General features: G+C 33.4%; 1 protein-coding gene across 4 annotated transcripts in view; it reads right to left on the minus strand.

Annotated features, from left to right (window-relative positions):
- Positions 1-6,150: 6,150 nt before the first annotated feature.
- Positions 6,151-13,185, minus strand: part of LOC121425669 (attractin-like protein 1) — an 89,427-nt gene continuing 82,392 nt past the window's right edge. For all 4 annotated transcript variants that reach the window (XM_041621824.1, XM_041621821.1, XM_041621823.1 and 1 more), the window contains exons 23-24: positions 9,196-9,297; positions 6,151-7,805 (exon numbers count right to left, since the gene is read on the minus strand). In XM_041621824.1, coding sequence (XP_041477758.1) covers positions 7,416-7,805; positions 9,196-9,297 — 492 coding nt within the window. In that variant the 3' untranslated portion in view covers positions 6,151-7,415. The remainder of the gene's footprint in view (positions 7,806-9,195; positions 9,298-13,185) is intronic.

The following is a 13,185-nucleotide window of genomic DNA, read 5'->3' on the forward strand; positions in this document are numbered from 1 at the left end:
GAGCTGGGCCCCATCTAACAAAGAGTTGCAATTGATCCGATCAATCGCAGCTATCTTAATCCCAACATCTAAAATGCAAATTTGTTCAAAATACTTTCTAGATATGATGTATATTCATACATTCATCACTTCCTTGAAGATTCAGTGTGATTCTGTGTTTACTAAGGATATTGTGCAAATTTCCTGTTGAAAAAATTATGGTATGGATGGATTTCCATACAGTTGCAATTAATTGGATCAATCGTAATTCTTTGTAAGATGGGGCCCAGAAAATCCAACATAGCTGCCACGCTGCTTTATCCAATGCCTTTATCTTATGCCTGACACAGCATATAGATTCATCATTTCAGAAAAGTGAGCCAGAACTCAGTTGATATACATGTATTAAGTAGTATTTTGGGCAAGGATTTGAGACAAGGACTTGTAACCCCAACAACATTTATTTTTAAATCTTGATTTTGATGATGATTTTGATGATGATCATTGATGATAATGAAATAAAGTTATTAAAGTATTTTGACATATATATATATACATATATATTATATGAATTTGTCAATGTATTTAGTGTGTGAGAGGCATTGGTTTGATAGAATTTCTTAGTTTAGATAGAGACCCTTAAAAAGATCAAACAAATGGAACAAAATGCTTATTTCACCAAAATGTGATATTTTATTCAAGATCATAATCATAACCATTTCATCTCACTCATTTTGCCAATATTTATAAAAAATTTCTTCCCATCATAAACAATCTTTGTGCATACACTTTATTACATTAAAAATGTCAAACTGTATTAAACATATTAAAATCTATTAATATATAATCATCTTTCATACAGAGATTGCACCATCACTGATTACATAACATTTGCTCTACTAAACGAAAAAGCAACTAGTCAATCCTAATTTTGCAAGTGTATATTGGCAGGTTCCTACTGTTAAAACTAAAAAACTAGAAGCATCTTGGATACCCATGGAGGATACAAGTAAAAGTTCTCTGAAATTATAAATTACAAGCAATTTAACAAAAAAAGAGTCATTCTAGAAGTGAGGAAAAGAGGATTAAAATTATGTAAAAAGAACCGATAAAGGCTATTAAAAGGAGATTGACCTGTAATATAGCTCGATAGTCTAGAATGTATTTTTCATTCCTGTACATACACAAGATAATCCAAGAACCTGCTGCATATTATGACTTCATATACAAGCACCCCCCCCCTCAAAAAAAAACATAAATGCACACTTGTACATGTGATTGTTTGAAAATCATTTGATGTTTGAACTTGAATCAAAGTAACTCTTTCGTAACAAACATGACAGTCTGGGAAATGTGTGTGTGTGTTGGATTTTTAGTAGTAACTCCAAACAGCTACATAGTCTTCAATGAGTTCCAATTCATCCTGCCAATGCCAGAATTTATTTCCATCAACAATATCTTAACTTGCAGCTGAATGACTAACCTTCAATCTAGGTATAAGGTACAACTATTGTCTTTGCTTTTAAGGGTTTGATGCTGTTTAACGTCAGCAATATGTCTGACTCTGATACAGAAGACAGGAAAACAACCACTGATTATACATGTACACACCGTCTTGTTTGGTTGGGTTTTTATTATGGCTTGTCTGAAAACCCTGCACCGAATCCTGGTCGATAAGAAAACAATGGCCAAAGCACGATGTGAGTGTATAGGCAGTGACTGCTTACTAAGACTGTTTATAGTTTTCTGCATCAGACACATCACTAAAGGTTTGGCAAAACAGCAAAGATAAAGCTGTAGCCACCAACTATATTACAGGCTACAGAAGGACTAGACCAAGTCAGAAATATTTTTAATATGTCCCTAAATAAATTCTGCATTTCAAGCATAGAGCAAGCATGAAATTAATTACACTGACAAAGACAACTGTTGTTAATGAAATATGGAATTCACATCTATAGAGATGAAAAATTATTCAAAAATCTATGACAGAAATCTGAAGCAAATGGAATGATAAAACAGGAATGAATATGTTTTCACTTGCAGAAACTAATCCATAGCTTTTTTGAAAACACTGCTAACATTGTTGATAAACATTCACTTTGGAATGCCTGAATTGAGTAAATCTTACAAACAATCATAAACGTGAATGATTCTGTTCTCAATCGAAAATAATGTTTACTTATTTTCAAGCTGACTTAATGCAGAAGTATGAATCAAGTAAAATCTATTTTTAAAAAAGAGCTCTATGTGTAGTCGGCAAAAAGCAGTCAACTACACATACCCGATCGCATACAATTATCTGTAAAAAAAATCAAATGTTGGGGCTAATTCACGAATGTAATGAATATATGTGATGATGTATAATATCAGAGTTCAGAACCATACAAAAGATATCAATAATTCATGGCAGGCAAACTTATAACATGTTTATATACAGCATACTGCATCTTTTTATACATCGGATACACACTCATTTGATAGTTAATTCAATTTCCTTTGTATGTAGATGACCGATGCTCTGCTTTTGAGAATCAACAAGCATTTGTTGTGTAGATTACAGCGTTCTTATTGGCTTCTGTTCCCATGTGCCTGTCAAATATTGCAATATTGTGGCAATGTAAAAGCATTCTGATCCAAGAGTAACAGAAAATAATCCCTCTTCAGAGCCTTGAACGAGCTACAAACAATTACATTCAACTACTAAGCTAATTTGAATCATCGCAACATGCAATGGCAAATGATGACATACATGAAAGAACATTGTGAAAGGTAAATCATTTTCTTTATAAAGATCAATCTAGCGCATGAGTAAAGCAAGTGATCCTAAATGGCCTATATACAGTACACACATTATTATAAAGCTCTGCACAAGTATCCTATCAATAGTACTGAATAAATCATACCTGTAACAGCTTCTGGAAAGTCTGTATAAGTCTTTTCATTGCAAGAGATATAGACCAACAAGCCAACATGAAATGGAATTAATTGGACTACAAAACAGAGGTACAGAAATTAAAATCACTCGTAAGCATATTCTGACATCTTTCTGACTACAAAATGTATAGATAGCTATGAAAAATATGGTAGAGTGAATGGTAATAATAAGGAAAAGAAAAAAAATGTTTTTAGCATATCAAAGGAACTTTTTAACACACAGGACATATGGGATACTATGACCATCGTCAATGCAGAAGTTAACATTTGAAAGACAATGAGAGTCAAAATACAATGCTGATTTTAGTTTTTTACTTGTCTTCATTCAAAATTAGAGAAAAACTAATGAATAGCAATGTCAGTGTATGTATTGAAACTTCTGATGGCAATTTCGACATTAGCCCTTGTTTATGTTTTCCATTCTGCTGGCTAACTATTATCAGAATATTAAATAATATTTTATTTAATAAATGACATAAGCCATTCCCTCCAAACTTTAAAACATTTTTCTACTTCTCGTATTACTGTCCGAACCAAGCTCTGTGTAAATGATATTATGTACTTTTTAATCCAACACATATTTTCGTTGTGCATTTCATGCATGTACACACGGAAATCAGCATATCAAATTTTCAAATCCAACCAACCATAGTTAGGTTAATAAACAATCAGAGTATACACAAAATTTGAAAGATTATTTTTCTATATATACTTCTGCAAGTACTGATGGATACGTAATAAGCTTGAGTATGGGAGAAACTATACATCAGGCTATATCTCCAAATTCTGCTGGGTACAGAGCTCTCTAGATTTACTAACGCATTTAAAATTATCATGGTTCTGTGGATATACATGTAGAGTACACATTCCATTTTTTTTCTTTGTTTCATTAAAAAAATATCACTTAATCCTCTATTCACTCAACAGATTTTCTATTTTACACGCATGTTAAATCACATACCGTTTACATTAAGACAACAGTCCGAATATAAACCTTGACAATTTCTCTCATACATACATGTATCTGACAAATAAACCATAACACTTATTTGCAGCATAGTTCATTTAAAACATACAATGGGCCCATGGCAATAAAACCACATCGGATAAAATATCCAAACAAACCACCTCTTTGCTATGTATATCTCAAAATATCAGACGTAAATTATCATGCCAGTTAAGATTGCCATTTCTCTATACGGTAAGCAAGCAATCTTTCATCAGACATTTTTTAACATATACTTGCACACTGCACTTCACCTGTCTGACACCAGTACCGGACGCAAAGAAACGTAACAGAGGACCTGTTAACACTGGTTATATTACATGTCACAATAATGTGTTATTTCCATCTTGGATCAGAAAGACGAGACTGGCCTACTGTCTACTCCTTTAGTGCAAACATGTTTCTGTGTGGTCAGTACAGATGGTGACTTGTACTGTTAAGGTGTTCCTTCTAATGGCTCCGCACTAAATTCCACACACTAATCAAATGACCAACTTTAACCTTGGGTTTAACACTATAGCCTACCCTAAACCTATTGCAACCCTAACCCTAAACGTACATGTAAGACGAAAATAAGCGGGGAACATTTATCGCAGGAGCAATGTCATGTCACCGTTTTAGGAAGGGTTTTCAAGTTGATGCTTCAAGAAGGAGTGGGCAATCAAAGACGTGGAAGAAACAAGTTGGGGAAGAGGAGAATAGGTGGGTTGAAAGAGAGGATGTACAGAACCAGAACTAGATTTATCTTTAAGTTATTGCACTTTGGCACTTTCACAGTATTCTCTTGCCTTGTATTTTGACGTAAGCAATTTGTCTATGCCGAAAGCTGTTGTTCCATTGCATGGGCGATGGGGCTGTGCTCGCATTGGGGTTTGGATCATATTAATCACATACATTCAAAAGCATTGTTTTACATTACCATTTCAAATAAAGAATGTATAGCTCATGATGTCCCCCTCCTCATATTCATATTTAGTTTAGAACAAAAAATCCAATGAGTCCTGGGTATAGGAAGCAAAGGCTAGCTACAATTAAAATACCACACAAGCCCTATCCCTCTTTGTATGTGGAAAGGTCCTTTTGGATGTGAAATCAATGATAATAATTTATTTCACTTTGATAAGTATGTACATCATCAATTACATTCATTGCGTTGATTTTATACTTTTAAAAAGATAACAAGAATGCTAAAAAGTACACCATACGTCTAGCTAATCCCCAAAATATACATAAGGAGAAAAATGGAAGTAAGAATAACTTTGGCAGAAATCTCTAATTTACAGTTTGAAATGATAAAACTTAAACTGATGCACACATTTCCTTTCTCTTCATCTCAATTCAACTTTCTTTAATTCCAATATTTTAACTTTATCATTTCCTCTATCTTTTTAATTTTTCATCAATATTTCACCCATTCTCCCTCTCTCTCTATCTGATGTATCATTCATAAACCATGCCCTTTACTGTCATTCCTAGATAAGAGTTGGAAGAATTTGCAAAAACGTTTATACTTTTATAAACAGTAATGAATAACATAGGATTTGTACAGCGCACGTATCCACTTTGTTAGGTGCTCAAGGCGCTCCTACATTATCCCGGCTAAGCCAGTCTACCAATTCCGGTGCGCACAGCTTTTTTAGGAATTACTTCCTGCCAGTACCCATTAACCTCACCTGGGTTGAGTGCAGCACAATGTGGGTAAATTTCTTGCTGAAGGAAAACACGCTATGGAATCGAACCCATGTCCTTCAGATTGAAAGACGAGTCTTAACCACTAGACAACGACGCCCCCACACACCAAATTTTAAAATAGAATTGCCTACAATTTTAAAAATAAATTACTTTTATTGTTACTAGACAACCCAGAAACTGAATGTTTCTATTCTTATTCAAAAGAAAAATACTACAAAATTTCTTCAGAAAAAAATTCCATATCTAATATAATTTCCATTCTTTTGGAAAATCAGATGCCAGGGGAATTCAATGAATTTGCATCATATCGCTCTGTATAAATGCTAGATTCTTCTTAAGTGCAGTTTTAAATTTAGAAGAAAAATATTTTATGCTCCAAAAATTAGCCAAAATTTGGTAGAGCCTTGGAACTATTGTCAGTCATGTTTGACAGAGATGTGAATTTGTTGCAAAAATGTCAAACTTTTTAAACGTTTTAAAATCGTCTTTCAAACTCAAAATGAGCTATTGCCAAAGGTTAAAAAAATTTGGTAATCTTTTGGAACATTATATGCAAACATTGTACTTTGCTATTTTGTGGTATGCACATGCCCCAAGTAAAACCATACTTCAGTCTTGCAACCAAATCACTACTTGACAAAATATCATCAAGTTGTCAGTGAAAATATATCCTTGAAAAGATTAAAAAGTACAATTATTTGCACAAATGTTTCTCATTCATTTCACTGTCTATTCAAGCTAGGGAATAAGAATAATCAAAATCACAAAAATTTCACCTGACAACAGCAGGAAAATTAATACACATGAATAAAACCTTATAATTGGCAAAAATCATATTAAAAAAATTCTGTCCAATTGAAATTACACATGTAATTTAAACAATGGCTTGTAAGTCCCAGATTATGTGTTCAGATTTCAAAAAAAATATAATGCTGTTGAATCTGCTTAAATGAATATCAGATTCCATACTTATCTTCTGGAAATTTATATCAATTTCAAAAGCAACTCAATCCAAAAATATAATTCTATTTTGAAACAAAGTCTTTACATAATCCCTAATCCCTGCACTTTCACACGAATTCATATCAATCGATAAGGAAACCTTACTTGGCAAAAAACCCCACTTCATTGCATTTCCTTACAGTTTGCCTTGCAAGAAAAGTGATACAAAAACCTAACGCAGTCATCATTCAAAATCTATAAAATCATCTTCAAGTATTTCAATGGCAATACATTTCAATTTCAATCTACAAATATTGACACATACTATACAGGATAAATTAGGCACTAGAAATAAAGATATATCTCTTAATAAAAAGACTCTAATCTCAAGATGTCAGTCATATCAATCAAAATGCAGTAAGTACATAATATGAAAGTCAACCTGGATATTGAATTTCTATGAATAATTAAGTCTACACAAAAATGAGATCTTTTTTAAATGAACATAGCAAAGTAAAATACAAAATAGTGTTTTATGACATCACTAATGTAGATAGCTTATAAAATAAAACATATGAAAGTTTGTACAATGAAATTGAAAAGAAGATGCGTGGGCATTCAAATATATCATGATTAAAAGAAAATGAGAAAAATTTCACGAAGCCAGTCATATCATGTTGTTATTCTTTCATGAGGAAAAAAATGCTGGAAGAAAGCCCTAATTACGTTTTTCTTTTAATAATTTTTAAAAATCATATATTTCACTTTCCATCTACAGTTATTAAAAAGACATAATGGCATTGAGAGAATTTGTCTGACATGTTGAAATACGAGTTAAAATGGAAGGGAATGAATGGCGTTATACCATAGCAGGGTTATCATACTCTGCATGATGTCGTATGTGTCTAGTATCATCTAACACACCGACTGATAGTGTATCGTCAGAGGGTATCGCTGCTAGCGGCGCTACCGGTAACTGGTGTCTTTGAAGCTCTTCTTCCCTCTCCCGCTGTTCTCTCTCCCGTACCCTATTCTCCCTCTCCCTTTCCCTCTGGTCTCGCTCCCGATCCCTCTGCTCTTTCAGCTCGGCTTTCTTTGGTTTGAGCTGAACGAGGGCCGATGCTAAAGCTAGTCGAGGTTGACCTAACGGGGGCGCTTCGCCATCCGGCATGGGCAACTGTAGGAATACGGTCATGATGCCAGCTTTGCTGTCGCTGCATGGCTCTAGGGCGGCTAGTACTTGATAATTCTATGAAATAAAAAGAATATATGATCAAATATCTTCATTTCCTTTTAAGAACAGTCAAACTTGCTCTAAAGTGGTATATAAATCTAATTTTAGTGACAACCAGAATAGAAGAACCGGCCGTCTATTAAAATGATGAGGTTGGTTGCCACTGAATGATTTTCCACATTGAAACATGTATCAAAGAAACCAATTCATCAGTGGTGTACAGATACAGATACACTTGCTTGTATTTTTTTTACAATCTTTCTTGTGTGGTCTTTAAAGACAAGTTTGACATTAATTCACAATCTTCAATGTGTAACATTAGACACAGGTCAAATGAATACATGGTATGGTGTGAATTTTTCACAATGTTACCAATTTGAGGATAAAATCGTCTTTTTTTTTTTATTAGAATTCCCAACAGGATTTAATGAAAATAGCAATGAACCAAACAGGTTGCAATATGGGTAGAAAACATTTTCCTTTATACTTCTGCAAACATACAGTATTGGATGAACAATTTGATTTTGGGTCTTCATGATTTATTGTGCCCAATGGGCAAAAAATGACTCTATTTTTTGCTAGCTACTTTTGACAACCTACTACCTTAATCTGCAAAATTGGGAATTTTTGTTAATATATCAGTGAATGGGGATTTTCTGGGGCTTTTCATATTTCCAGGGCTCTTGAGCATTTTGGGGGAGAAATTGATCATCCCGAGCCCCCGTAGAACTTCTATCACTGGTGCCCAACCCCAAAATTGTTAAAGGGGATTGAAACCTTTGGAACATATAGGCTTGTGTCGAAACAGAAAAATCAAAGAATAAGAACAAAGAAAGTTATCGGACAAATAATGAGAAAGTTATGAGCATTTGAATATTGCAATCACTATGCTATGGAGATCCTCCCACAGGCAATGCGACAAGGATGTCTGATGTCACATGTGAACAACTTTCCCTCTGATGGACTCTAAAATACCCCCAAAATGTCTCTTTTTGCTTTTTCTCAAGGTGATACAAACTCTTTATTCATGATGTATTTTGTTTAATCTGTATTACATGCCCTCCTAATGAAAGAACACATGATCTACTGATAGATGTGATAAAAGAGGCAGTTCAAGTGAAATATATAACTAAAGTAATGGGGAGAGTTATTCACAAGTGACATCACACATCTTTGTCGCATTGCCAATGTGAGGATCTCCTTAGCATTAGTTATTGCAATATTCAAATGCTCATAACTTTCTCATTAGTTGTCCGATTTTTCTCAAACTTTTGTTGATCTGTTTCTTTGATTTTTCTGTTTTCATACAAGCTATCTTGTTCCAAAGGTTACATTCCCCTTTGATTCCCACAAAATAGAAAACGAAAAGGTGTGACAGTCAAGCAGAGCATTTCTTGTTTCTTACTTGGCATTCGGCAACTAGATCTGGTGGTGCTGATTTGCTGACCTCCACATTGACCGCTGCAAATGGTCGACTAGCCATCACGGCCATCTCAACCGCCCGTTGCTAAGGAACAGCAGAATAGGGGAGGCAAAGTGTGGAGAGATCAGAGAGATACTTCCATTAGAATACCGCATGTCATACTTGCAATTCATCCTATCTTTAATAATTCTTACCATTTATAAAATAAATGAATGCAGCAGAAATATGGATTACTTCCATCTTTTTCAAATATATCAATTTTAATAACTATAAAATACATAAAATATCCCCTAAACATTCTTTGATTGAATAAAAAGCATGACATTTAATCATAATCATAATAGACTTGAGACTTCTCATTCTTATTTTTCACTGAATTTATCTTCATTTTATTCCAAATCTTTATGTCAAAGTGCTTACTCGCTGATATATAACTCTCTGGATTAAAATTTTATATATAAAACTGACATATGCTAGGATAGCAAATATATTAAAGTCACTTTAGACTCAAAATCTTTTTAAAATATTTGCGAAAATCAAATTTTAACAATATACTAATCAATACAAAAATATTACACATTATAGATCTAAATGAAATGCAACTTTCAGAAAAAGATGACTTTGCCATTTAAGCACTAACTGACAAATTTCTGCAATGTAGCAATACATTCTCTTTGGGCATTGCTCAATTTCATCACTATGTGTTAGTCTAATCAAGGACAATCGAAACACTTATGCATATATATAGTTTAGACAGTTAGTGAAGTGCATCTAAAGCAGTATTCTAAAGTGAGAAATATTTTGTGCTGTAACAATCTGATGATATAAAGGCATGCAACAGAAGGCAGGTATGCGAATTAGCTGGATATACTACTACAACATATAAAATAATGAAGAAATGAAATAAAATACAAGCATGAAATGGAACATGATACAAGCAACAAAATCAGCAAAAGGAATGTTAGGACAATTCACATTCATGAGCAACAAAACAAAAAGTAAAAAGAAGTATACAAGCAATCAAAGTGACCAATTCTTCTTAAAAAGCAAATTTATCTATTTTGTATCCTCTTCAAACTCAGTTAATCTAATTTTGAATAATTAATAATGTGCATAACCCAATATTTAACTCATCTGGACCCCCACCCACAAAATTATTTAATAAAAAACGAAATAAATGAAATCGATAATGAAAATGATAAATATAATAAATCAAATAGAATTACAATGAAAAAAATCTGTAAAATAAATTATTAAAAGAATAAATGAAAATGAAATAAACAATTGAATAACATATAACAATCAAAACAGATCACATAAATAAATGGCTTTCAGAAAACTCTGGTGGTTTACTGTCTCCTGGCAGTGTAGAAAGCAAGGTCATTTGTACTAGGTCCATGATTGTACACCCAAAGAAATCTTAAGCAGCTTTATACATGCCACACCATTACAAAACAAAAATGTGACAATATAGCTTAAATTGTCAAGTTCACCTTGAAGGGAAAGTTCACCTTGATGATAAGTCAGGTTTAACATAAGCGGGAAAAATACAGAAAATTTTTGGTGGAGGTTTGTTGTAACTCTTTCAAGGAATAACGGTTATGAATTTTTGAAGTTTTGATTTCAAGACGTCACAGACAAGCAGCTCCACCAACTGTCATGTGATATAATTATAAATGTGTTTTATTTTCCTAGAAAATATACTTTATTTGAGAAATGGATATATCAGACACATCATTTTGTATCCCATGCAATATTTTCATTACTCGTGTTCCAATAAAAAAAATAGAATTCACATCGCATGACATATAGGGACACTGCTCACATTTGATGTCACAAATTGAAAATAAGAAAATTCACAGCTCCCTAATTCTTTGATGGATTTTCATCAAACCTTCACTAAGATTCCCTATTTTTTCTGCCAACTTATCATCAGGATAAACTTCTTTAAGTATAAGTGGGATCCAGAGTCATTCTTTTCATATGATTGAAGGGGTAGGGGGGGGAGGGCAGGGGTGCCCCACTCCTTCTGTATGTTTCCACAAATGATCACACCGCAACATTTCAAAAGGGCCCTATCTCAAATCATTCTAAGCCTTATTATCAAGAAACAAACATCATTAGTTGGTCAGGGATAACAGACAACATGATCACACAACTGCAACAATATGAAGCATAATCATTCATTGGGACAAATTCTCTCACACACGCTTATCATACCTTTTCATCACATAAACAAACAAAGTTTATAATAGGCACAAAGGGAGGCACACATGTATATGTAAAAATGAAATTTGAATGTACATGTACATGTATCTCACTGTTTGATGGCGGTGACAACTGTACAAAAATCTTTGTACTTAAATTTTCTAATGGGTAAGAAAAGCAATCTTGATTATCTTGTATAAACTTGTCGTGTGGTAACACAATTAAGGTTTACTTTTAGATTCATGAATTAAAGGATGAATGTCAAGAATAGCATTTGGTCAAGAGCTGAAAATGACGACCAGTAGGTGAACTTGGTGCGTTAAACATTTGCAATCTGCTGCAAAAAAATAAAATAAAAAGAATTAAAAACATTTTTTGGCTACAAGCAGCAAAAACCTTGTCAGAACAATTCAATTCTAGAGGCCCTTTATCACCATTTCTCATCCTACAAGCTGTTGGATCTGACAAAATTCTCTTGATTGGCCGAGAAGGGATGGGGAACATTGGATGTAAGTTATCAGCCGAGAAGGGATGGGGAACATTGCATGTAAGTTATCAGCACCCCCCCCCCCCCCTCTCTCTCTCTCTCTCTCTCTCCTGCAGTCCAGGGGAAAGGGGTATTCATAATGATTTAAGTCTTACTAAAAATACACTTTTATTCCTTGCTGTGTGTGCATGGCCATACGCAGCACGGGGCAGGAGAGCATTTCCTCCTATAACTTTTGAAAACTTATATTTTTTTTACTGAAAATTCTACAAAGTTTTGCACAAAATCTTCAATTTTACTTTTAAAAATGCAAAATTGCCCCCAAACAAGCTCAGTCACTTTGGGTTTTGCTCCCTCCCTTCTTCAATTTTTGTTTATGCATCCCCCCCTCCCGAAAAACTTCTGCGTATGGCCTTATGTGTGAGGTACATGTATATAGTGCATCGTCGAATGCATGCTATTGCATATCAATCAACCAGATTAGCTGTATAAATAAAAAAATAAATAAAAAAAATGTCATGTGTGCATAGGCATTGAAGTAGGGCTTATACTAGTTGTAAGTCTCCAAGATGGTGAAACCCCCCTTGATTACATCAAACACATAATATAAAAACTAATCAAGTCCATGTCCTCTGAAGTAAATGTAGTGTCTACTCCAATGTTGATCTGGATGAATGATGAATAATGTAAGTCGTAAAATTACATACATGTACTACAAGATACCCACTGAGAATGTACATGTTATTTGATAGTTAATGATGCCACTTATTTCAATTTCATTTAAATCATATGTCGAGTAAAATGCAATGAATATGGGAATGATATTAGAAAATACTAATTTACAAATAAATCTGCTGGTGTTCTAAATTTCCTTTATAACATTTTTTTTAATGACATCTTTTATTTCATGTGGTGACTTCAACAGAGTAAATAATGAAATTGAAAATAAAGTGATAATATTGGATTTGGAAGCTTTCTAGCTGTTGTTGCAAAGAGAACTAGGTTGGTATACATACATGTATACCTATTTGAGTTTGATTCATATCAAAATACAAACAGTAGAATATATCACCAATTTGTAATAAAAATTGAAAACTTGCAATATTTTGTCTCAAAAGAAATCATCTATAAACAGAACAGCCAAGTTTAGATCCATGCCACTCTTTGTGTGTATTTAATGTAATGTGACCTCATTATTATTGTAAATAATCATTAAAAAGGAGCAAATTTAATGCACATGATTTATAATAATTGGACTCTATTTAAAGCAAGAGAGC

This window comes from Lytechinus variegatus, chromosome 12 (assembly GCF_018143015.1).
Source record: "Lytechinus variegatus isolate NC3 chromosome 12, Lvar_3.0, whole genome shotgun sequence".
NCBI classification, from domain to species: domain Eukaryota; kingdom Metazoa; phylum Echinodermata; class Echinoidea; order Temnopleuroida; family Toxopneustidae; genus Lytechinus; species Lytechinus variegatus.